The 27587-nt window shown below is 32.8% G+C and overlaps 1 protein-coding gene across 2 annotated transcripts; it reads left to right on the forward strand.

Annotated features, from left to right (window-relative positions):
- Positions 1–1053: 1053 nt before the first annotated feature.
- Positions 1054–26676, forward strand: LOC106058661 (nuclear factor NF-kappa-B p100 subunit-like). 2 transcript variants are annotated; one of them, XM_056018585.1, is made up of 21 exons: positions 1054–1240; positions 5101–5273; positions 6550–6698; positions 7550–7698; positions 7931–8064; positions 9171–9329; positions 10213–10317; positions 10669–10763; positions 11536–11674; positions 12401–12598; positions 13786–13827; positions 14505–14710; positions 15485–15878; positions 17263–17434; positions 17614–17731; positions 18588–18810; positions 19341–19510; positions 20158–20379; positions 21182–21344; positions 23069–23250; positions 24266–26676. In XM_056018585.1, exons 2-21 carry the CDS (start codon positions 5108–5110, stop codon positions 24353–24355), a joined length of 3276 nt encoding a protein of 1091 aa, XP_055874560.1. In that variant the 5' UTR covers positions 1054–1240; positions 5101–5107; the 3' UTR covers positions 24356–26676.
- Positions 26677–27587: the final 911 nt, after the last annotated feature.

Genomic DNA, 27587 nt, shown 5'->3' on the forward strand with positions numbered 1-27587 from the left:
GAAAAGTGGTTAGAGCCGTTTTTTGAGATCCGTGTCCAGTCCACAATATAATTTGTCGAACTAGTCATTCAAAAAAATATTCTCCACAAGTAGGCCTAATTATAGCTGTATGCCTAAATGAATCAATATTTTTTTTTCTGAGCAGTTTCTTACGATAAATGACCATATGTTAAGTCTAGAAATTAAAAATAAAAAACTTACCACATACATTACTTTGTAGTGCTGGTCTAGACTTCGGAGCTAGATTCTCTACACTAATTATAAGTAGGCCCCTACATTGAAGTAAGACAAACTAAAAAATCACATTTTCCCACGTCCTACGTCTAGGTGCCGAAAGTCGTTTATAGGAAAAACCAAGTATCTATTGAATGGTTCATTTGTTTTGTGAAGTGATACAAATTTTCCCTCATACAAATTTAAAAGTAAATTTAAGCTTCCTTGTTTTTTGTTTTTTTTTTACTAAAACTAAATTTATTAATTTATTAATATAGGAATAGCAATCAATTTGCTCATTTTGTTCCTCTTAATATATATTTATTCAGATCTTTATATCAAACACAAATCTTTTGGATAAGAAGTAATTCAAAGTTGTGAATACTGTGTGGGAAATGACACACTGTAAGCCCTGTGACGATAAAATGAAATTTAAAAAAAGTAGTCAAGAAAAAAAAAATTATTCGAAAGTCTTATTTCACGTCCTTCTTCTTCTTCTTCATCGTTCTCATTGTTATGTTGGAGTGTTCATATGACTAGACCAATACATGAGATGAACTGCGCAGTGGTTTCCAAATCAGGGAGCTCTCCATATAGTTTTCTTTCTATTGGGGTGATTTGGGGCCAATGTCTTATACGGGCCTCTTGGTAAAGAGAGCAGTTTTGGAGGACGTGGTCGGCATATTTCACGTCCAAAAGTGATCTATTTTTAAAAAGAAGTTTAAATTTAGAAGGATCGCATAGCCATCCGTAAACGAGAAAATAGATCACATGACTTTACCAACAAATGAAAATATTCACACACCTTAACTAGGGAAAGTCCCTACAATATTGATTCCGGAATAAGGTTCCTCGCTAATGAAAATGTCTAGTTAGACTCTAGATCTAGATCTAAAACTAATGACAAAGGTTACATTCTTGAAAAAGAAAATTAGTTTGGCTTATTTAGAATCTAATCTAGATATTCCAGAACAAGTGTATCTAGATCTATATTAAAATGAAGATGCCAAATAAATAATAGCAATAGGTAATCTTATTTTTATTGTGGGTGAAATATTGAAATAACTTTAATAACACGATTATTATCGGATTATTGATGATTTAATCATTTATAAATTTATTAATTATTACATATGGTCTATATTTAAAATTATTATTATTTAAGATCTAGATCTGTATTAAAACAATATACCATATATAGAGTCGAGATTATAGATCTATTAGAAAAATCATAGATATAGATCTATGATATAAAATATCTAGAGTAGAATAACATCTTTACTAACTTTAGCATCACTACCTTTAGAAAGCCTTTTCAGGATAGAAGACTTAAAAGTAAAGTAGCAATTAAACATAAAGCACTGAACCATAAACTTCAAATACAATAACAAAATTTAATAAAATACTCAGAAAGACACAAAGATAAAGGCACATTCCTCGTTCCATATGCTAGGACAAATGTGTACAAAAGCTCCTTCTTCCCTAGCGCTATGTGTGTTAGAGCATGGAATGGGTTGCCTGAGCCAGCCAGGAAAACCATTGACTTGTCGGAGTTTATGTCATCGGTTAATATGCATGACTAAATGCATGACGCGTAGGACATAATCATCTTCTTTTTTGAAGTAATGTCTGTAACATATAGATAAGATTTAAGATATAGTTATTAGATGTATATATAGTAGTTTATTTATTTCGGACATTACATGAATTCGGACATTCGCTGTTTTTGTGGTCGTTAAATAATATTATTTTAATATTTAATTATAAAACTAGCGCGCTGTATAATGTGCTTGTCCATTTTCCAATGATTCTGACCCAATTTCCTTCCATTTAGCTGTCTTTTTATGTAAGAAAAACGAATTTCAAATGTGTTAGTCAGGTTGTTGTTTTTCCTATGTTACCCGGATGACTTTACCTCTTCCTAGGGTTAAGACTATATTTTTTGATAGGCTAAGTCTATACTAATGAGCCCAGCAATATTTATTCTGCTTTTGGAGCTAATTTATTTGATTTATAAGCCAAGTTGTCTGATCCCAACCAAAAAAAAAATTAATAGGATGTCCGAATTAAATTACGATTTTCTTACCAAAATTTATTTCGGACAGCCAGTTTTGGACATCAATAAAAAATGATCTTGTATTATATTTGTTTGTTTTTTGTGTTTTTTTTTTTTTAATAGAGAATAAATGGGTAAATGTTTGGAGTGAGCTTGGTACATTGAATGAAGTTAAATGCTTAGATCTAGACCTATTAGATAAATCTAGATTTATATAGAGAGAATATAGAGGATTCAGTTAGGCAAGAATGGCTATCCTAACATATATTATACTACAAAAGATCATCTGACATCTGTATTAGAAATTTATTAAATTAATAAACAAAAAATACAAACATTCAACACATATCTAATCATGCAAACAATTCAAACATAAAATAAGTCTAAAAGTCGGTATAGAAGTCACTATCCCAGTGACCTAATTTTGGTAGAATAAGTGTGTTCAAATTTTTTTCTTTTTGTGTTCGTATTTATGCATAATTTCAAAACATCTTAATGATTTAATGTGAGGGGTTATGCCTGGGGATCTTAAAATTTAGTTAATGTTAGTAAAGAATTAATATCTGAGTTTATTGAGGCCTAAATATAGAGACTGTCCGAAATAAATAATGGTGTCCGGAATCAAATAATGTGGGTCAAATTTGTCCGAATTAAATGAAAACACATGGCCTCTTTGACCTTAAATATAAGAACAAATATTGGTTAGGGGTACAAATATAAGTAGTCATCCTTATTCTCCTTTCACTAAAGAAGATTTTGATACTTCATTTTCTTTTCTATGTCGAACCATTGTCAAATAATGCTCTGTCAAAGTCAAACTTACAAATTTGGGCCTATAGGTGTCCGAATAGCATAAACTACTTTATTATATAGATCTAGATAAATTTAAATAGATAATCATTAAAGATCTAGAATCTAGACTAGATTTCACAGTAACAGTTGACATTATACATAGATCTAAGATCTAGATAGTAGATCTACATCTGATGATCTGTTTGTCCTGACCCTTAGTGTAAAAATAAGTAATTTATTATAGATCTAGAATCTATTAAAGAGTAAGAGTATTTATAAAAAACACTTTATATTATTAAAATTAAAAATAACTATAATAATACAGACAAAGACAGAGAATTGCCTGGGAAAATAAAATAGGTGACTATTTTGCTGACCACATGTCTACTCTATTACCATTTGCCATAGACATCAACTTCAGTGTAAACTACTAATCATAGTGGTGGTTGAGAAGTCTTTAGGTTTGCCTGGTTTACCACGTGACATTACTATTTTACAAGCATTGCAAACTGCTTTAGAGTTGTCCATTGTTTTGACATTAAAGTAACGCCATATAAGTGATGACTTTTTATCAGCCATTATTATTGTTGTCCAATTTACTAAAGGCCCTTACAAGCCACTTTAAAACCCGTGGCTTGTGTAACAAAATACTTGTAGGGGTGTGTAGTGTAGTTCAGCGCCTTAATTGACATTTCTCTCCAAGTAAACAAACTTAGTGTCATCATCTAGTGACCTCTAGACAGTGTCAATATGTCTTAACAATTTGGTTTGTGGTCCAGACCCTTGATTGACAACCTATCTCATAATAAACAAACTCATACCAGATTAACCTTATAGAGATTTGGCTTGTAGTCCCACCCTAATAAAAATTCTACTCCAAGTAAACAAACTCAGTTCCCTCATAAGATGTGACCTCTAGAAAGTGTCAACACGTTGACATCTGGCTTAATGTGGTCAGCTGCCTATCCGTGAACTCAATGTTATGGACTAAACAAACAGAAGGAGGTGGGGGTGCTCATCTCTACCTCTGGAGATATACTCGCACATCTAGACAGATTATCAGCGTGACGTAGTTAAGGAATATTACGTGTTTACAAGACCACTCAAAGGTCAAGACAAGCTTTTAAAATGTGCCAGACATCGCTGCTACGTATGTAATACGAATTTATAATGTAAAGTCTAGTCCACACCCCCCCCCCCCATCCCCCAATAACAAACCTAGTTCCCTCGTGTGACCTCTAGAGAGTGCTTACGTCCATCGTATCTGACTTGGGGTCACCTGTCAATCAATGAACTCAATGTGATGGGCTAAACAAATAAAAGGGGAAGGGAGTTGTTCATCTAGAAATATACCTGGTTACATTAGAGGTGTGGCTCTTGTAGTCCAGCCCCTCCCCCCCCTAATAAAGATTAACTACTAAGTAAACAAACTCAGTTCCCTCGACTTGTGGTTACCCACCCATAAAAAACTCAATGTGATGGACTAAACAAATAAAAGGGGGTGGGAGTTATTCATCTCTACCTCTGGAGATATACCTGCACAGCTAGACAGACGTCTGGTCAGCATGACGTAGTCAAGGAATGTAGCATTTTAACATGTTAACTAACTTACTCAAAGGTCAAGACAAATTGAAAAAAGTGTCAGCCATTGCTGCTCTGTATGTAAAGCGCATTTATGATGTAAAGTTTCATCTCTATTTATATTAAGTTATTAACACGCCTTGTCTTTATAATAAACGATGTTTGGTGCATATTCATAATGGCTCTATTTTTAAGCACATTATTTTGTTTTCATATAAACATTAATACATTCTATAACAGACAGTAATGGAACTAGGTCCACTTTATGCATATTAAATTATGTACTTTTTACTATCCGGTTTACTATCCGGTAGTGATATCCGACTGGAGCCAAATAGCACCGGATAGTAAAAAATGTCGGATATTCGGCAGAAGCCAGAGCCGGAGGGACTATCCGGTGCACCCCTAGTGTAAACAATATCAACTTTTATGTCAACTGTATCAACTTTTAATTTCAGATCAAAAATGAGTTCTTATGGAAGTTCTTCCAATGATTCCGACACCTTGAATGAAAACAACTTGCCTGTGGACCTTCAGTCAAGGAATGTTATTGCGTCTCCATTTTCAATCTCACCAATTCCCTCTGCCAATGGCCTAATTAAAACTATTCCAAGTAATAATTACACCAATGGTATAAATAAATTTGAATTTTAAAATCTATACATGTGCTTTTTTTTTTAACTATTTATAGGTGTCAAATTAATATTAATACTAATAATTACATTTATATATGTTGTTTGTTTTGTTTTACATGATTTTGGATGTTCCTTCAGAGTTGAAGATAGTTTACTTCCTAGTCCAAACCTCCCGCAGGACGACAGGGGATGGTAGCGGGCAGGGTTATAACCTCAACCACAGATAAATCTGAATGACAGTCCAGTGCGCAAACCGCACAACCAGGCAGCCATGCAATATAGGCCTGTTAACAATCATAAAGTAGGAGCAAGGCACTATGATAACATAATAGATATAAACAGGAGAGTTAAAATGACAAACTAATTTAAATCTCAATCCTTAGGCACTCCAACAGGGGCTATTTTTTTTTCCTTCCCTATTGGCCGTATCTTCTAATCGCCATTTCCAACCGAGTGCCATGGTGAGGCTGAGAAGCATTAACCAAGGTTATGTTGGCTTTAAAAACATTTAATATGCTTTAAAACGATGAAACCAAAGAAAAATTTGTTTCATTTTTTTCCAAATTTATCCAGCCTTGCAGTTATTTAGAATATTTTTTTACAGTTCATGGGCAATAGGAATGTAAAAAAAAAAAAAAAAAAAAAGGATCCTCATTGTGGTTCTCACTGTAACAGTAAAATTCTAGCAGATTTGAATTTTTATGTTTTTAAAAGTGTATGTCATTTCTCATTCCAGAGTATTTAAAAAAATTCTTTTTTTTTTGGTTTGTGTTCATCTTGCTTTATCAACTTCTTTACTAAACTGTTTGGGGTGCCACCATTCATCACAACGGATCAGTGATCAAGTTTTTTCTTTGCTTCAGATTCTTAATATAAACTCCAATAGCTGAAGACACCAAACTACAAATAGCTTCTAAAAATATATGTTAAGAAGAAAGGATCACAATGATAGTTGAATATGTTTATCTCTAAGAATAGTCTTTATTAATAGTTATGCTTCCTGTAAGCTACTTATTTTCTAACATTATTTCAAAACCATATAAGTAAGCTTATAATTAATTTGTCTATATTCAAATTACAAAATCTTAATTAACATTTGTCAATTACTAATATTTTAATATGCTTTTTTTTTGTTAAAAATCCTATCTACTTTTAATTAATAAACATTAATAAATCAAGTTTTTATCCTTTAATTTGTCATCTTTTGTGATTAATTTAAACATTTGCATTGTGCTAAATGTTTATTCTGGGTTGTTCTACTTTCTGTTGTAGGTTCGCCGCAAGCTAAACCCTATGTTGTAATAACTGAACAGCCCCAGCAAAGGGGATTCCGTTTTAGATACGAGTGTGAGGGTCCCAGTCATGGAGGACTTCAAGGTACAAAAAGTGAACGAAGTCGCAAGTCTTATCCTTCAATAAAAGTATGTAAATACTTTGCAATCATTTAAATTAGTACTGAATTTTAAAATAAGCATTTAAACATATTTTATTAACCCCATATAAATATAACAGACAAAAGTAAAAGAGCTTCAGATTAGACACATATGTGCTTGGCCTATGCTTTATCCTTATGATGGGAGAAGAGAGAGCCCAATGGCACTACTACTAATTTTTCAACAACCTTGTCCATGTCGTCTAGGTCTTCTGCTGCTCTTTATGTCAAGGCAAAGGGCAGGTCAAAATTCTATCTTCAAGACTATTCTCTTAACTCTCATATAATGGCAGTTATACATTTTTGGACGATTCTTCATTCATTGTATACAGTAATGTATTGTTTCCATCAAGGGGAGGCTATACAAAAGCAATCTGGCTGAGATTTTTGGTTGGCCCCCTTTTCTTTCTCCTTGTTCCTTCCTTTTTGTTGAAATTGATCAAATGTTCCCTGGCTTCAGTAGTCCCTACACCCATGTTTCCGCCAAAAAATCCTGTTAATTTTTGTGAAAAAGTTTGTTATTACATGTTTTGTAACATTATTTTGATATCTGTGAGAGAAATTTACTTTTTGTTTTTGTTGGGTGGGGGGGGGGGCCACAAGTATATTAGAATGCTTCAATGGTGAGCTTAATATACAGGATGTGAGTCTCAGCCATGACCTGTTGTCCAAATGCTTTTTTTTGGTAAAAGCAATGGGTAGTTATCCTGAAAGTTAACACTTTTTTAAACTGTAGACCAAGAAAGTATGTGAGCTCCTTTCACCTGCCCAAATAGTCTTGTTTAGAAAGTTCGTTTTCTCTTAACATTTTCCCATGTGTTCAAAATTGTATGTAATCAGATAGAGAACTACTCAGGTGCAGCCAGAGTCGTGGTCAGTTTAGTTACTGATGAGAAAGTGCCAAGGCCCCATGCACATAAACTTGTAGGTACAAATTGTAAAGACGGGCTGTGCACAGTGGAACTCAAGAGTTGCCTTGATGTAGTTAGGTAAGTGTACCATCCTTCCATTGTTGTTAAGTGTTAGTTCAGATAAGTGGGTTTTTAAGATATACAATTAAAATATTGATCTTTTAGCTGTAGTTAACTTTCTTAGTTTATAATGTAGTTCATCTAATCCAGGTATGTAATTATATTGATCTATGAGACCATTAAAAAAATGTCCTTTCTATGATGATTCTAAAATGTGATAATAAAATTATCACTTGTGTTGTGAACCCAGCTTCCCAAATCTATGTATACTTCACGTCACAAGGAAGAAACTGATAGATGTTTTAACAGAAAGAAATATTGACACCATTAAACTTAACAAGAAGTTGAAAGCTAACAACATGAACTTTGAACCACATATAACTGGTAATGTATAATTATACATTAAATATACTTTTATGATTTAAACTTGTTCATACTAAAAAAAAAATGCATTATTTAATTGACAACCAAATTCAAATTGACAAATTAAGTTTTTTTAACTTTATAATTAAAGCATATTAGAAAATCACACTAATATGCAACAATCATGCAAGGGAAAATTCAGCCTATTGTTATAACTCTGCCATGTGCACCGCCATCCAGGCTAGTGCAGAAGGTTTGCACTTCTAGAAACCAGACTAGGAAGGATGTTTACATGAGAAGAGAGAACGATTCGCCCAAGTCTATAACCAAGAAGAAGATGCTGTGTTCAAGACAGATGTCCTATGTGCTAGTCATGTCCTCTTGTAAATAAACATCTATGTCTTGTTGAGTTGCCTCCCTGAAGTTATTACAATATTTACAAAAACTTAATTTCAAATCAGACTTCAGCTCCTTTGAATTATTGATACTTCACATTTATACAACTCATTTCAGTGCTACTTTAGCATGTTCAACTCATCTCTTTTGTCTTTGTGCTACCTTAACATGTTCAAGTCATCTCTTGTCTCAGTGCTACCTTAGTATATTCAAGTCATCTCTTTTGTGGACATGTGAGAGAGGGACATTAGAAGTTTTCCATGCTTCCTTGCAGTTTCTGCTTTGTGTGGGTCTAATCTGGTATTAAAATACTTAGTGTCTTGTCAGGATATCAAACTGAAACCCTCATTTAAAAACCAATTGTTCTTATCATTCAGACACACATTCCCACTCAGTTCTTTTAAACCAAATTCTAGTTTTCATATTATTTTTCACAACCCTGTAAATGAATAAAAATGTATCTATCAACAATATAGTAGATCAGGTTGGCTTATTTAAAAACACTAAAAGTGAGACTATTCCAAGTTTTGACAAAATATTCACACTCAGTCACTCACACTCGGAAGAGTATAAACAATGAGGGTGCTGTACGATGCAATACATTAAAAACATTGATCAATTTTGCATATCATGTAAAAAAGCTACTATAAGTTGGTTCACAGACAAATAATAAGCAACTTTTGATAATGTTATATTGTTCACAAATCATATAATCTATTTTTTTTTCCCAGAGGAAGATAGCCGCACAGCCAAACTTCAAGCTGATGAACAGTCCAAGACGATGCAGCTCAATGTAGTCAAGCTATGTTTTCAAGTTTTTCTCAGAAACCCTGATGGAACATTTGATAAAATGTTACCCCCTGTAGTTTCACAGCCTATCTATGATAGCAGTATGTACATTTGATGTTACCTCCTCTGTTCCACTGCCTATGGCAGTAGTTAGTATGTTTAATGTAACCCCCTGTCGTTTCACAGCCTATGACTGTAGTTAGTATGTTTGATAAAATATCACCCCTGAAGCCAATCTTTATTTATTTGATTGGGAAGAATAAAAAAAGAAAACAAATTTTGTATATAAAGCAGTCGGTTTCAAATCGTTCTACAAAAGTGTGATTATGAAGTTGTTTTGCATCAGAGCTGAAGAAAAAAATTGCAGTCACATGCACAAGTTAATTATTTGTGACAGTTTTCTCTGTTGTGCACTCTATTATACTGAGTTTGTTTTTTTTAAATAGATTTTTTTTATATGAAGAGTAATGTGAAGCTTTTGTAACATGCCTTCATATAAATCCCCTACTCTTTTTCCTAAACTATTATAACAGAATTAACAACAAGGCCACATGTTAATAACAACAAATTAAAGTTCCCCTTTCAGCTCTAAATCTATATCTAAAGAGCAGATGATGTAAAGGTCATTTGTTTCTGTGGCCCATAGTGTCACGTGGCCAGCATAATGATTTACTGCCCTTACTTTTCCCCAACGAATGTGAATACCCTTTAGAGCTGGATGGGCTCAGAGATACCCTAAAGATCCGGAAATTAAAAATCCCTGTCTTCACTAGGACTCAAACCCAGCATCTCCACAGTAGTTCAGAAGCCAAGTGCTTTATGACTCAGCCTCCCAAGTTAATATAATGTGCTAATTATTTAATAGAGCAAAATGAAATTGTTAATTTACTGTTTAAAATAGAAATCATTTTCTGTGCACAGTTTTATTTTTTATATTAATACATTTGGCTAATTTATCCCGAATTGTATAATAATGATTCATAGAATCTCCTGGTGCATCAGCTTTGAAAATTTGTCGGATGGACAAGTATGGAGGATGTTGTTCAGGGAATGAAGAAGTGTTTTTATTATGTGAAAAAGTTCAGAAAGGTCAGTGCTGTCATCGTTCATATTTATAGTTAAATTTTTGCTTATTCCATTGAAAATAGTAGCAGTGGGTGTAAGATAGCTTCCAAGATAACCTCAGTGATTGTCAATGTCAATGATTGTAAGGTAGTATTAGTGAATGTTAAGATGAAATCAATGATTGTAAGGTAGTGTTAGTAAATGCAAGATAAAGTTATTAATTGTAATTGTCAATGTCAATGATTGTAAGATAGTGTCAGTAAATGTTAAGATGAAATCAATGATTGTAAGGTAGTGTTAGTAAATGCAAGATAAAGTTTATGATTGTAAGATAGTAGAAGTAACCTAACGATATTTTTGTGTGTACATTTTTAGATGATATTCAAGTTAGATTTGTGGAACAGAATCCAGATGGCTCTGTCAAATGGGAAGCTTATGGCAACTTTGGTCCTTTGGATGTTCACAGACAGGTCAGAAACTTACACACAAAATACTGAAACCAACCAATACGTGGAACTCGTCTATTAAATATTTGCTGAACATGTAGACCTAGATTGATGCTTGATTTTAATTTTTCAATTTATTATCATTTTTTTTTCAATAAATAAATTTTGATTTGAATCTATTACCCTACATTAGAAAATTCCCTTGTAAGATCTAACTTAAATAAAAATAGATATCAAATTAAAACATCTAGTAGGTTAAACATCATTAAAAAAGTAGAATATTTATTAAGCTACAATATTTTTTACTCAGATGATGATTACTTCAATTGATCCTTTTTAGCTTTAGTTAATTATCATGTGGAAGAAGGATATTTTGCCAGTATGATGATAATAATAATGATGTTTTTATGTTTGTATGTTGCTTTCACCCAATCACCTCACAACAACTCAGAAACTCTAGCTCATCATTACAGCAAAAAACTTGGGGGCAACAGCTAATAACTTACAAATAAACTACAAGACTTTATATATATCCTAGGTCTTAATGTTCTTAGCTCATAACTCTTTCAAATATAAACAACCAGATTCTCTAACAAACCATTCTATCAGCAATACTATTAGTACAGCCTGTCAGTTTGTCATGAATGTTACCCCCCCCCCTCACACACACACACACAGGTCACAAAGGTCAGACACTTTATACTGTTACAATGATTACCAAAGGGAAAAGTGGAAGTCATTTTGTTAAATTATTCAGTTGAATGGTATACTATTAACTTTTGTTGTGATATTTCAGTATGCCATTGTATTCAAGACACCAGCTTACTGGAACACCAACATAGACAAGGCAGTAAATGTTCTTATCATGCTACAGAGGAAGTCTGACCAAGAAGTCAGCGAGCCCAAAGCCTTCACTTACTTTCCACAAAACAGAGGTTGTTATCATTGTTGTTAATTTACCTACTTGTCAAGTTATTATGGATAACCTATTGGTCAAGTCATTATAGATAGTTTGCTAATTTTATCAAGGCATTTAGTTAATTTGACCACTGAGTCAAGGTATTTTAGAAGATGTGTTGTTTACATTCTTTAATTATAAGCAACTCCTAATTAGGGTGAGTATATGATGGTGTCACATTATAGTATGTTTCCAGGTGGCCAGAGAAAGTAAACTAATTTTCTGTACCTTTGATTCTGGATGCTTTGTGTCTTAATAAGGAAGCTTAATGTATAAGGGGACGTGGTTAAAAAACAAATTTTAATTTGACTTCTGTTACTACAACCTTTTACTTCTAACTGACTTGAGGAAAGGATAAGGAGGAGGAGACTAGTTTGTTTAAATAGTAAATAAGTTTTAAGCTTGAGATTTTGCTTTAAATTTCAACCAATAAAAGATTTTAATTTTGGGAGGAAATAAAAGAGGACCAAAATATATTTCCAATACAGCTCAAGTTCCTGTTTCACACTGCTGCCAACTGTATATAACTGCCACTTCTCATTCCAAATTTTCCAATTTATGATTCTCCAACTTGATTTCATGTCAGCAATTAAGTTATTATATTTCTTTTTAAAACCTATGTCTGATTATAACTAGCATAAGCAGAGTCTGAAAAAACAAATTTATTGTAATTCTCCGTTAGCTCTGTTGTATTGTATTACAGATAAAGACAACATTGCCAGCAAGAAAAGGAAGCGTATTCCACTGGATGGCTATGAGTTTGGTGACGGTGGACTAGGAGGCTCAGATCTAGGCGGCGATGGCGGAGGCATGAGTATGGGTCACTCTGGTGGAGGTGGCATGATGCAAGGAGGAATGGGCAATGGAGGAAATGGTGGTAGCATGATGATGATGCATAATAGTAAGTATATTTCTAAAATAACTTGTTAAACTTTGTATTTTATTACATGTTATAAGCAAGGCCTTTAAAATGTTTAGGAGTTTGATTGTAAAAACATTTTCAAGCTAATGGCCATTCCAAAGGTTTTGGTTCATTTATCAATGAAGATAAAGAGAATAAATTTTAGAGGCTAAACATTACATGCATAATTACAAAATTGACAAACATAGTAAATAGTGATAGTAAATATGTGCAATTTGCATTTTTATTGAAGATTGAAATTATATTTTGTTAAAAAATCTCAGTCTTGACTTGAGAGGATGCTCCCCACAAGAAGTCAGGGCTTTGAAACTAAACTAAATGCTGCCACTTTGTTATCTTTCCATTATTTTGTCTATTCCTTGTCTCAGATTGCAGTGATACCTTGTGTGTATATTTGGTGTTTAGAAATAATAGAAATTTTACTAGTGACAGAAGTCAAATCAGGTGATCCAGCAATAAAATCTGTTGTTTTTTTTTATATCAGTAATTGGTTGGGAAAAGTAAAGGCATTATCTCATACATATTGTTCGTGGTCCTGGTGATCGCTACTTCTTTTTTACAAGCATAGTGCTCTTTTGTCTTAAGGCTTTTATTTGGTGCATATTTGTTTATAAAGTTTTTGTTTTTTTTATTAGTTTCTGGAGAAAGCAAGTAATGTTTTTTGTATTCTATTTGTTTACTTTCATTTCAATACCTTGCTTCAATTTTTATTCATATGAAGTCTTAAACACAGTAGAGCAGGTTTCTGAAATTTAAGCAAGGTGGAGCTTGAAGCAAAGAAATGTTAAGCTTGCAACTTACTTATGGAAGAACATTATCTTTACTCCACATTTTTTTACTTCTATTGGGCAATCATATTTGTATTAAATTTTATTCTAAAACTAAAAACACACACTTCTAATTCTTATTTTATTTCTATCATTTGCAGACGATTCTTGCAGACAATTTTTTTAAAAAGAAAATTATTACTTCCAACATGTTTATGTTAATTTATTCACTCCAATAAGTTGAGATTTAAATTGGAGCTAATTCTTTGATTTTCCTTAACAAACTTTCCACTTTTTAAGCTATAGGCAGATGATTATTCAATGGCTTTTATACATCTTTCAAAGCACAGAAGTGTATTGAAGTTAATTGTTAAAGAAACTTTTCCAATTTCTTTGCAGATGTTCTTCAGCAGTTGCCTATTCCAACTTTAGTTGAAGAAGGTAGGAGTAGCAGTCATATCTACTTATAGCTTTTATATAGCGCTAATTTCATGCTTATAGCATGCTCAGAGAGCTTTTTGGTCCAATCTCAGTTGTGGACCAGTGGGGGGGGGGGGGGGGTATCTAGGAGTTGGTTTTCTGTGCTGCCTTTAGGCGCTCAGTAAAACAACTCTGTTCGAGTCGGGTGTCGAACCTTGAGCCCCTTTCTAGGTAGCCAAGTTCAAGTGCACTTAGCCTCTCGACTACGCTTCCCACATATCAATAAGTATTTTCAAAAGTTTCTGATTCACTTGCCCATTCTTAAGTTATCATTTGTTGGTTGTAATCAAACAGACATTGTTAAATATTCAATTAAAAAAACTATGGTATCCCCCCCCCCCCCCTTTCCAAAGCACTAACACACTTTCAAAACCAGATGATGTGTATATAGTTATCATCATGAAATAGCGTTCATAATAAAAGAAAATAGTTGGCAAAATAAAAAAATGAAGTATATACTTTAAGCATATTATAAACTTTAATTACTTATATTTGAAACATAGTTCTACACATATTATTGAATATATTGCGAAACATTATTTTAACTTTTTTGTGTGCATTAAACTATTTTAAATAGCTTTTCAAATGTTTCAATGAAATGTGCCATCATTATGTCTCCAGTTTTCTTAATATTGCAGCCGTGAGAGAAGAATATGAGAATAGAAATCAAGTGCTAGACAGTCAACGGCTACGAACAGTGTTAGAACAAAGGGGAAGCAATTCTAGTCCAATATCTGGTGATCCATGGCTAGTGACTGAAGATTTAGATATTGAGGTGGATGCTGCCATAATGCCAACTAGACCAATATTTGAGGACCATAAAAATCAAAATCAACTTTCACCAGTAAGTTTATCTGTTTTGAAACTAGTACTACAATGAAGTCTACACTCCTTTTTCATGTCTCAGCAGGTCATTTGTTAACTCTTTCTCTCCGTAATTTTTTTTACCACATTCTGGTGGTATAGTCTGTGGAGAGAAAGAGTTAAGACAAAATATTGGCTGACTTTTTGGTTAGAACACTTTGGTTCCTGTTAACTTGCTTGTTTATCACTTTGGTTGGGTAGATAAATTACAAAATTTTAGAACCAAAACACAAACAGTAGAGACTGCACCTTCATAATTGCAATATAATGTGCTAATACATAATTGTATAGAGTTCAATAAAATATTGTACAATGCTTAATAACACTTCAGCGTTTTTGTTTCAATTTGAATCCCTGCATGGACCTCTAACCTCACACTGCCTGAATATAGAATCAAAGAGTGCATGATAAGTCAATAAGGCTTATTGACTTTCATTATAAGGGAATTGTCAACATGGCTGCACATAATGATGTGAAGAACAATAAAAGTCTGCAAGGATAATATTCTTGTTAAGTGTTTCTTTTGTGTTAAATTGAACAAATTGTCATTCACCACAAACTTTTAATACTTAGAAATTCAACACTCTAAAAACCATTTCATAGTATATAAATAATCAAGACAAAATTTCATAGTATTACATTTTTCTCAAAGGAAATGCATCTAACAGTAACAAATCAGCAATTGTTTTAGTATGTACCTTAATAAATACATATAAAAACAATAAGTGTAATGTAAGCATTTTCTTTTCTCCAGAAAACATCCAAAAAGTTTCCAGATGCCAATATTTCACCTCTTAAAATACAAGGTCATTCAGAGAATAAAATACAAGATCATTTAGATAGTCAGGCTGAAAAATCTAAATCTATCTCTCAAATATCTGTGGAATGGTTAGACTCTGGGGTCTCTATAGAGGAGAAAAAAGTGAGCGTTAAAGAAACGAAAGATTCTGATGATGGAATTAAAGTCAGCAAAGCATCTTCAGGCTCAGAAGACCATTCAGATTCTGATGCTAAACAAGAAATGTTTTCTGAAGGGGTGAAAAGTGACGAAGGTTTCTCTGAAACATCAGAAGAAGCAGTAGGCAAAGGCCAGCCACAGTCTCAAATTAAAATGAAATCTGGCTCGGAGAAGGTTCCTCATTCAACAGGTAAGAAATGAACAGATTTTTATTTCTTGTTCTTGTTTTATTCTGTGCTTGACTACAGCATGGCTAGTGACTTAAACAATGAGTTACTAAGCACAGCATTGAAACTCAGTCATAATTATGTGGCTAAGTTAGGGTTATAGAAACATGGGGCTTATTTTTATTTTCTTGTTTTCATTATTAGTCTTATAAAGAAATATGTTTAATGTATAACTCTTACAGTGATGTATATCATGCAATCAAAGGTTTGACTCGATATATTTGGGATCAAGGTTGTGGTGTTAGCAATAACATTTGAATTATCATCAAAATTTATTTTTTTTAGTTTGCGTAATTGAGATTATATGATGAGGAGTTGAGATTATGAAAGGAACCTCTCATGTTACATTTTATAGCATTGGTAGCCAACATTTTGAAAGAAAGCATCTCTTGGGCATACAAGACTACTCACCATTATCATTTGATACAAAAATAAGCTTTTCTTAAAATACAGTATTAAAATCCATTTTTATTTTTCTTTGAGTTTCTTTTATGGTTTTAGTTTTGCTAGTTAAGTTTCTTTTTAATGAATTGAACAGAAGTCATTTTTGTATTTATTTGAATTCCCAAATTATACGAAAAGCACTTTCCAACAATTTTAGCTATATTGTTCCGTGAAAAAAAATCCTAGTGATGGACTCATTTATTTTCTCTCTTAAAATACTTGTTTGTATTGATGAAAATGGGATTCTTTGTTGCATCGCTTATCTAAAAAATAATAATACAATTTGTATTAATTTTCTGTCATCTGAGTACATTTAATGTAGTTTTTTTCTTGTTATTACTACAGTTATCTTTTTATAAAATGTAATAGGTTTTAGCATTCATCATATTCATCATTCCTTTGCATTCCTCATGGAGCATAGTGAAAGCACACCACTCTCCATGGTCTCTTGCTAATTTTTTTTAAAGGCTTCCCAGCTCTTTCCTGTCCTTTCAGCTTCATTTAGTACATTGCGTCACCATGTTCATTTTGGTCTTCTTCTGTATCTTGTGCCCTGGGGGTTCCACTCTAAGGCCTGTCTAGCTCTGTTATTGGTATTTTTTTTAAGGGTGTGACTAATCCATCTCCACTTTCTCTCTAAGATCTGCACCTCTATATTTTTCTGACCACTCATCTCCCACAGTTTGGTGTTTTCTATTTTGTTGTGCTTGTGTATTTTTAAGATAGTTCTCAGATATCTGTAGGCATATGTAAGATACTCTTTCTATCGAAATCAATATATGAACTTCCTTACAAATGAAGATTAGTCCTAAAAACATTTCAAAATATTAAAAATGTATTGGTGTTTAGACCTGATCCAGTAATCAAAGTGAAGTCCTCTCTATTTTTTTTTTCAATATCTAGAACTCTTCCCTATGCAATGTTCTCAATTCACTGAGACTGTACGAAAGGTGACTGGGCACGTAGCCGAGAGAACCTTGGCTGCTCTTACTGATTTTGCTGAAACTGGGGACATAAGACATCTCCTTCTTGTGCAGCGCCATCTGCTGGCAGTGAGCAATAAAAATGGAGACCTGTAAATATATAGTTATATACATGTTTTATTTATGATTTTATTTTATATAAATGTTGTAAACCAATGTAATTGAACTACTTTTCCACTATGTTTCAAAAACATCTTTAATATTGAATTTAAAAAATTTCTTATATGTGATATTTCACAAAAAAATATAATAAATTACTATTTCTGCACAGACCCTTCCATCTTGCTGTTATAAATTCACAACCTCATGCCTTGAAGAGTTTGCTGGATGTAATGAGTACTCTACCAGATGGCAAGAATCACATAAATTCTCTTAACCTTTTACGTCAGGTGAGTGACCAACCAACAAATTACTGCTAACCTCATGGCAGCCCTAAAAAAAATTCATTATGCAGCATTCTGTTCTCTGAGAGCTTATGTATTGGAAAATAATTTTTACCTCTATACATGGCATCTTTTGACTGGAGAGAAGTTGTATTCATTTGTCTATGCTGATAGAGTTTAACACCAAAAGGTCTAAATGGCAGGTGATATGTTCATTTACATATCTTAACAGACTTTTGCTTGAGTGTTGTATGACCAGCTTTTATCAAATATGTGCTTTAGGTTCCTGAACTGCTATCAGGGTAACAAATATAGTTGAACTGAATAAGCATTGCCTGCATTGGAAAAAAGTTATCTTGATTAATAAGATCAGAAATTGAACCTTAGACTTAAGCATAAGATCTATCACTATCCTATTCTATAAAGCATAACTTAATAGCACAGAAATCTTATAGTTATAAATTTGTGTTTTATTTTTGTTATATGCTGTAAGTTAATAGCATACTACAAATGCATATAAAATAGAAACGTCAGTGCATAGATTGGTCTCATAAGTTCTGTCACTCTATCACTATCCTATTCTATAAAGCATAACTTAATAGCACAGAAATCTTATAGTTATAAATTTTTGTTTTATTTTTGTTATATGCTGTAAGTTAATAGCATACTACAAATGCATATAAAATAGAAATGTCAGTGCATAGATTGGTCTCATAAGTCACTAATGTTTGCACAAAACTGATCCTAATCTTTCAAATGACTAGAGAGTCTCCATTAAGAGTATACTGTGTTTTTTTTCTTTTTTTATTTAATTATTAAGTCAGTGCATATTATTTATATTTATTTTCTTTCTCTTTATTAGACACCACTGCACTTAGCAACTGTAATGTGTCAGGATGAGATGGTAGAAATGCTGCTACAAGCTGGGGCAAACCCAACCATTGCTGACCGTCATGGCAACACATGTGCCCACCTGGCTGTGCTTAACAAATCCGAGAGCTGCCTGAAGATATTAGTCAAGTACCTTCGCCCTGGCCAGAGCAACCTAGACCCCTTCCCTGAACTCAACTACTTGAATTATGATGGTAAGTTGTTTTATTTTATATTATCTCATTTAGAACATTTCTCACAGCACATTCATTGATCTCTTAATTTTGTCACTCGATATTGTTTGAACATTGTGAAGGCTGATTCAATAGTTGCTTTCTCCAATGACACCTTGAAAGAAAGAATTATTTGTAACAATGAATTTACAAAAAAATATTCTCAAATATATTGTGATTTTCTTTGTGCTTGTTTTGTTACGTTGTAATTTTGATCTAAATCTTACATTGATCAAAAATTTTCTTCCTTGTAGACAATTTTTTGGGGTTTTGGGGAGGGGGTGGTGAAGTTGAATTTATAAATAAAAAAATAAAAAAAAAATTATTTTGTAACACTTTTAAATTAATTTTCAAGAGAATTGCAAAAATTTTTTTTTTCTTTTTCTACTTTAAGTATGTTATTTAAAACAAAATCAATATTATATGTGTTTGAATTGATCAAAGCGACAATAATCCAAATTAAAACAGTTCATTTATCACCATATTATTTCTTTTCTTTCTAATCGCACCAGGCTACTCCCCAGTCCATTTAGCCTCACAACTGGGAAGTGTGGAGATGTTAAAGATACTTGTTTTTGCTAAGGCTCAGGTAGACTTGCCCGATGGTAAAAGTGGGAAAACTGCACTGCACCATGCTGTGGACAATGATGATCTCCCAGTGGCTAGTTATCTTTTGCTTGAAGTAAGAATGATCTCCTAAGGAAATGTTAAGCTTTTACAACCTTTTTTGAAGCCATGTCTGTATTATTTAAGATAAGATTAAGCAGTTCTGAAGAAAAAAAAAAATCTAATTGCTTAAGTCAGTCAAACCTGTTTCATCCTAGGGTCTAACACATGTGTCACAGGCCACAAAAAAAAAAGTCATGCTGGTCCAATGGAACCAAATTTTGCGACATCATGCATTGTGAGCAAACGTTATCATGTATTGCATCGTGGGTCGGATGTGGCCCAGGGGGAATAGTTAGGGTATCACTGGCTTAAACATTCCACCACTAATATTTATTCAAAGATAATATTTTTATCAACCATTAAATTTGTTAATTTTTATTTTGTATTTTTTATACATTTTTGAGACTTATTTAAATTCTAGATTAGGAAATTTTGAAATAACTTATTTATATTTTAGATTAGGAAATTGGTAAGAACTTATTTATATTTTTGATTAGAAAATCTTGTTATGACCTATTTAAACTTTAGATAGGAAATCTTGTTATGACTTATTTAAACTTTAGATAGGAAATCTTGTTATGACTTGTTTAAATTTAAGATTAGGAAATCTTGTTATGTTTGTCTTGTTAGCTATAGAGATGTTTTATTTAATCACACTAGGCTAGAACTGATGTCAATGCAAGGTGTTTTGACGGCAATACTGCTTTACACATTGCATGTGCTCGGCAGCTGGTAGGCATGGTTGCCTTGCTGATGACTGCTGGCGCTGACATGGAGTGTGAAAATGAAGAAATTCCTGACCCTGAGACAGGTGGGGAAGAAGGGGGCATGCTGGGAAGGAGAGGATTGAGACCAGTTGATTATGCTGATGATAATGAACTGGTAAGTTAAATATTTATATACAATGTTACTAATACAATTTTGTTTTAGATTTGGCTTCAGTTGCTATGAATCTGAAACAGTCCATCTATTACAATAATTCAACTTTGTGTACAACTGGTTTGATTTTGGAATTTGTATTTTTAATATTTGATTCAAGTTTATCCATCTATCTATAAGTCTCATTTTTGTGTGTGACTTTTTGCTGATCACAAAGTTCACACACAACATCTTATGATAAGGTGCTAATGACAAACTTAATATTTTGATGTCAGCCGTAGAGTGATAGGGTACAAAATCCTGTGCTTCATTGGATTTCAAGAGTCCAAATTCACTCATTCTTTTTGTCTGGTTAAAGTAAACTTGAACTTGTTTTTCTTCTCTGAAAATTCATAGGACATAATTGCACTTTGAAATTCATAGTTTTATAGCCATAAATGGCTGCCTGGTCTTTCTGTATGCACCCTAGACTGTTGTTAATTTTCCCGGGTTTGAATCCTGACTGTTGCCATCTCCTGTCATCTTGCAGGAGTTTTGGGCTAGGATGTAACTTCAACTCTGAAAGACCATCCTAAACATAAAAAAGCGAAACAAAACTATTGCTGAAGTTAATGTGACTACTGAATATTATAATATTGAAACTACTGGATAATAAACATGATTGTTTAAAAAAACAATCTCAGGCTTTTATAAAGACGTGATATTAAAAAATTGTATTTGTTGCATATAAAGAAATGTACAATAATGCTTTCATTGTTTTAATTTTTAAAAATGTCTCTCATGTTTCTGAATTTGATATCTCTAGATTCTTCGTATATTGTATGGAGAGTCCCAAAGTGATAATATTATGGGAGATATTTCTGACTCTCTGCCATCACATATGTCATTGTTATCTTTAAATGGGTCATCACATACTCTGCAAGGTTCAAGGACACCCGACTGTAGTTCTGATACTTTGTATATGATTGGTGAGTCTCTTTGTTTATAACCTAGTGTTAAGCTCGGCATGTGTTCTTACATGATAATAATACTAATACAAGACTTTGTGAGGTTTAGAAATTATGAAAAGCCCACTCATATTCTTGTTGTTTACAAATAGTATGTGGAATTAGAATCGAGTTAATTGAGCCCATAATAGCATGACGCCCAGCTTTGTAAAAACTTTGTATTTAGCTCACCAATACCACATTGCATAGCAAGTCCATCAGCATTTGGCTTTGTCATATGATTTTATTAGAGAAAATTATGTCTCTTTATTACAAATAGTCATGATGTAGTAAGTTTTCCAACTACCTTCACTAAAGTTTACAAGACTTTAGTAACAACCAAGACAGTAATTATGCAGTAATTATCGACATTGCAATAGCACTCTCTCAGAACATTCAAAAAGACCAGTCAGAATGCAGTGTTAGTTCAGACCTGCCACAAAACAACATTAGGAAATTCCTAACTGCACATTGCTCAGGGGACTAGATTGAATTTCTCATTAACAAATCTTCCTGAAAGAGAATTACTTAGCTCATGATCGCTGAGAAAAACAACAACATATATACAAATAAATAAAAGACTATGTCCATTCATTCAACAATCACAGTACAGACATTTCAGTGTGGGATAGACAGAAGATAGTATTCAACAATCACAGTACACACATTTCAGTGTGGGATATTCAACAATCACAGTACACACATTTCAGTGTGGGATAGACAGAAAATGGTATTCAACAATCACAGTACACACATTTCAGTGTGGGATAGACAGAAGATAGTATTCAACAATCACAGTATACACATTTCAGTGTGGGATAGACAGAAGATAGTATTCAACAATCACAGTATACACATTTCAGTGTGGGATAGACAGAAGATAGTATTCAACTATCACAGTACACACATTTCAGTGTGGGATAGACAGAAGATAGTATTATATAGTTTCTTATTTAAAAGAATAAGAGAATTTTTGTGTCTGTATTTATCTGTAAATATTGTAATGCATCAAAAAAAGCATTCAAAAATACTTCTTAAAAACAAAAACAAAGCTTATATAAAAAAAAAAAACAAAGCTTATATAAGTGTAATTGTTTCAATTAGTTTGGATAAGTCTTGACCTAGACATATAAATCTGTGCGAAAGAAATATTTTACCCATTTTTTTTTTTTAGCTTTTAGCTTTCTCAATGTTTATGATCGTATCACTTGTCTGGGGGATCAAAGAAGGGGGTATCTTGGTGAATGTTTACATGATTGTTTTTTTAAAGGCATAAAAAAATGTTCACTCAGGGCTCAAGTCCTCAAGGGGACTAATTCAACTTTTACCACCACATCTGTCAAGTACAATTTTTTCCCTTGTTCAAGATACCAAACAAAAGAATTAATTACCAATAGTTAATTAATTGATTTTTTACATTTATTCTTGTGTTGTCAGGTAAAAGAAATTATTGTGCTGAAATTTCAGCTTAATCTGAAATTGAGTGTGTGGGAAATAGCGTGTAAAAACTTTTTACCGTACAGACAGACAGACTGACAGAGTGAGTTAATACAAGCTTTGTAAAACAAAAAACACTACATTGAGTATTAAGTGAAAAGTTCAATTCTCATAGAGGACAAAAAATGTATCTGAGTGAAAAGCTTGCTCAGCATTATTCTATTTACTGATGTTATATTTTATATTACGTTTTGTGCATCTATTTACAGATGTACAAAACATAGGCAGCAAGACACGTTTGGAGCTCTCCAGGCTATTAGACCCTCCTCAGTTTGAAAAAGATGTCGTTGCCCTGGCCAATCACCTAGGTTTTTCTAACATGACTGCTAGACTGGAATCACTAAGAGACAGTGGGGACAGCCCAACTACTTTCCTATTGGACTACTTTGAAGTATGGAGATACTCTTTTGATTTCTAAAATTTATTTTTTTAAAAGTCTTGCTTTGTTTATTAATTTAGTTTTGGTATCATTATGATGATTAGGTTGATTTACTGAATTTCTGTTTCTTTTTTTATATTACGTTATTGTTGAATAGTTTTTGTTTGATAATTTACATAAATATATAAAATATGTTTTGAACAGGATGAAATCTTAAATTTTAAAAAACTTAATTAAACAAATGGGACTGAAACAATTTAATAGAATCATATCAAAAGAGGGAGGCGCTGTGGCTGAGTAGTAAAGCGCTTGGCTTCCGAACCAGGGTCTGGGATTCGAATCCTGGTGAAGACTGGGATTTTTAATTCCCAGCTCTAATGGGACATTTGTTGGGGAAAAGTAAAGGCGGTTGGTCGTTGTGCTGGCCACTTGACACCCTCATTAACCGTTGGCCATAGAAACAGATGACCTTTACATCATTTGCCCTATAGACCACAAGGTCTGAAAGAAAAATTTACTATATGAAAAGATCATTATTTATATATTATATATAATAATGATGTTGATAGGTAAAGTTTTGTACAGTTTATATATATAGTTGGTCATCTGCATTTAATTTTTTTCTTTTTAATTCTGGTGTTTTTTAAAAACTAATTTAAGAGTCTTAATTAATTACATTTGTGGAGATTTAAGGGAAAAAAATGCTTGGTTGCTTATCAAGAGGGATCAAGTTTGAAACCTAACTTGAGATGTGTTTGCTGAACGCATAAAGGCAGCATGGAAACCTTCTCCCAGATACCCCTCCCTCCATGGGTCACAAAAGAGATTGGACCAATGGACACTGAGCATGCCATAGCACTATTAAAGCAATTCTTTAAGACTAAGACTGCTTTGTTGATCCTTATGGAAATTTGTTGTGATTACAAGGATTCTTTTCTCATATGAAGACAACACAACAGTAACATACACTCAATATATCTTGAGGCCAACACATTTGTAATCCATGTTTGATTCAAATCTATTCCAGGCTTGTAATGGAGACTTACAGAAACTTCAAGAAAGCTTGTTGGCCATTGGCAGAGAGGATGTGGCAAATCTGTTGTCTACAGCTGAATAAATTGGATTGTTAGAAAATGTTTTGTTTATCTCAATGACATTTAGTTTTCATTTCATCATCTTGTGTTATCTAATATGAATCAGATTTTTTCTACAACCTAACTCAATTTTAATTATAAAAATTAATACTTTTGTTTTAATATTCTGGCAATATGGTACTAGTAATGTAGATCTCTTTGTTCATCTGTACAGTGTGGCATACCAAAGCAAAAGTTGTTACTTGTTAAGCAATGGACATTGTACATGATGTAATTGCATTGTGTATTCTTATGACTAAACTATTCCTTGAATAAACTCACACAGCATAATACATTGTGATAGGAGGAACATCTGTCATAGAGAATTAGCTGTGATCAATTGTATGTGCTGCCGATTGAAGGGATTCACTTAGTCAAGTGTCACTGATGAGGAGGAGAATAATGTTCTCTGTGAGGACAAAATCCTAAGCCTATTAAAAGTGTCATTTCAATAATCGGGCTGCCTTTTGAGTGTTCCACTGCTTGTTTGTTTTACCTGTTCCTTCAGATTTGAATATAATTACATCCTAGCCCAACCTCCCTCAAGACAATGGAGGATGGCGACTGACAGGGTTTAAACCTGAGACCATTGAACAACAGTCCAGATTGCCTCACTTCATTAGTTCACTAATGAAAAAAAATTTCTTTTGTTAAGAATTGTATTTATACATTTTAACATATGCTGTAGAGCAGTTGGCTGTAAAGGGCATCTGAAACTTATTGGAGAAAAAAAGAAACACTGGTTTGGGTGCCCCCTAGCTTTTCTCTCCTAGAAACTCCATAATGATGAATACCCTCCCCAATTTTATTATGTTCTTTATATTTTGACTTTTTTTGTCTCCTCTTTCATGGCCTGTTTTCCAAAACAATCAAAAGTCTTTCCTTGGTGTTCAGAAAATATTTTGAAACAGAAGCCCTTCTAAATGATCTTAACATTTGTCATTTGTATCTAGAGAAACTCACTTTGTGATGATATATTCATTGTTTTAGACATGTTGCTAGATTTATAGAGAGACTTAATAATGTACCTCAAACACAACTATATTTGATTTTAATAACTGTTTTTTATTATAATGAGCTAAAAAAAATGGATGGAAAATGGTTGCTGTAAATTTTGAATGTCAAGAAATGTTAATGGTCATAAAATATCTATCTATCATACTGCCGCAGGATACACATTCGAGACCAAAAGAAAATCCGCTGCTTAGGATAGACACAGACGCGAAAAGAAAATCTAAATCGACCACCTGCGGACAATGGTTATGCTTGCCCTGGGTGTGGCTAAATATGTAGGTCACAGCTGGGGCTGCGCAGCCACGGGAAATACTGCATTCCTCACTAATCTTTGGACTCGAAGACAAGCCTTATTATTATCATACTGCTTCCTATTAAAATTTGGTTTAATACATACATTAAAAATTTCATTTGAATTGATTCATTGAGCTTTTTGCAATTGTTTGAGTACATTTCTTATGATATAGTCATTAACAAAAACATTAATTTTTAACTATTACTTTCTTTAAAAGAGTAAAAAAAAATATAACAACATGCGTTTAGAGCCTTCATCATTCTTTGTTATAAAGCAAGTAATTTCAACTATCAGAAAAAAAAATTATAGCATTTTTGTGTGAAAAAGTTTCATTTCTCTTTCAGTAGTATAAATGTTTGACATGTTCTTGAAATATTTTCTAATGTCATGAACAGATTACATCATGTTCCCCTTATTGTAACTTTTAAGCATGCCATGAGTTCATTCCCTTCATGACCTACTTAGCTTACCATGCCACAGTACACGTTTACTAATTGTACAGATATTGTACTAATGTAAAGTTTTGAAAGTATATTTGGATATGTAAAACTTATCTTTAATTTGTACCTTTTTTAAAAGGTGTTACATTTAAATCTTTAAGTCTCTATGTTATGGTAGGTCTTTCACAAATACGTGGGCCAGCAGACTTGTATAATCAATTAGAGTAAAAGCAAAACTTTTATGAAGTGTATTCTGAGCCTTGAGTTTTTGTTGTTGTTGTTGAATGTTTTAGTAAGACAGTGACTCAAGGACAAAACAGTTTGCTCTATGCACTTATCATTTTCAGAATGGGACAGTCGTAAACACAACACACATTAGCACAGCTTGCTTACTGAACCGTTTTTGAATGGAGCAAAATAATATTCCAATGTCTTTGTTGCAGTGTAAATGTTAGGTGATCTAATATATGTTGATGACTTAAGTCATAAGTCATTTCCAAAATTGTGCACTTTTCATTGAAACAGTGGCATCCAAATAAACCTTGTTTACTACCTATTTCATTATTGTCTTTTTTTTTCTGTAGGTATCGTTACAATCAGGTAATCTCTGTGTATTTTATTTGAACCAATCTAAATCTAATAAATGATGACATTATGAAATTCAATTTATTTTGTAAGCATTCTTGTCTACTTGAATACAGAGAAGGGCTAGTGGGTTTGTGCTTTTTTTAGGACTAAAAAAAAACAAAAAACTATGATCTTATTCAGTCAGGGGACTTATAAGAGACAAAATGTATTTTAAAGTATTTGAGTTACATTTATTAGGTTCTAGTGACAACATAATTTTTTTTTCTATCTATAATTGATTGTAATCTCTTGACACTTAACAAAGCAGCAATCCAATCCAAGTTTTTGCCACAATATAAGTTACTCTCACTCATTCCATTTTATAATAGTTTTTTTCCCTGACTGGATAAGATTTCAGAAGCTTTTTAAAGTTATCCACTACTCATTTTCTGGGAAGGAGTCAATTCAGTGTTTTTTATTTTAATTTATAAAATTTGTTGTTTTTTTTATTAAATTACATAAAAGAATGATTAGACCCTATTGCCTGCATACTGTAATGCTAGGTCTAAGACTTAAGATCTAAATATAAACTAGTTTCTCAAGCATGTGCTACTAATTAAAATGGTATTCTTGCTGTGTATACATTTTGTAAATTTGTATGATAACCCCAAATAGATGTAGCAAGTCTATACCTAAATGTAAGATTGTTATTCTCCATTATTTCAGAATGCTCTTTCTCATAAAATATCAAGTGAAAGTATTTTGTGTGTGTGTGATTCAGTTCTCAGCAATGGCAGCATTTAAACTAAGGCTATGGGCAATAGGGAAAAAAGAAAGCATTAACATATTTTTGTGTATATACCCCTGCAGAGGGTTCTAGCCCAAACACGCTTATGCCCC

The sequence above is a fragment of the Biomphalaria glabrata genome, chromosome 2 (genome assembly GCF_947242115.1).
Source record: "Biomphalaria glabrata chromosome 2, xgBioGlab47.1, whole genome shotgun sequence".
Classification (NCBI taxonomy): domain Eukaryota; kingdom Metazoa; phylum Mollusca; class Gastropoda; family Planorbidae; genus Biomphalaria; species Biomphalaria glabrata.

Coding starts and splice junctions, on each gene's coding strand:
- LOC106058661 (XM_056018585.1), top strand. CDS start 5,108: ATGAGTTCTTATGGAAGTTCTTCCAATGATTCCGACACCTTGAATGAA. Junction 18,811..19,340: donor CAACTACTTGAATTATGATG/GTAAGTTGTTTT, acceptor TAATCGCACCAG/GCTACTCCCCAGTCCATTTA. Junction 23,251..24,265: donor TCCTATTGGACTACTTTGAA/GTATGGAGATAC, acceptor AATCTATTCCAG/GCTTGTAATGGAGACTTACA.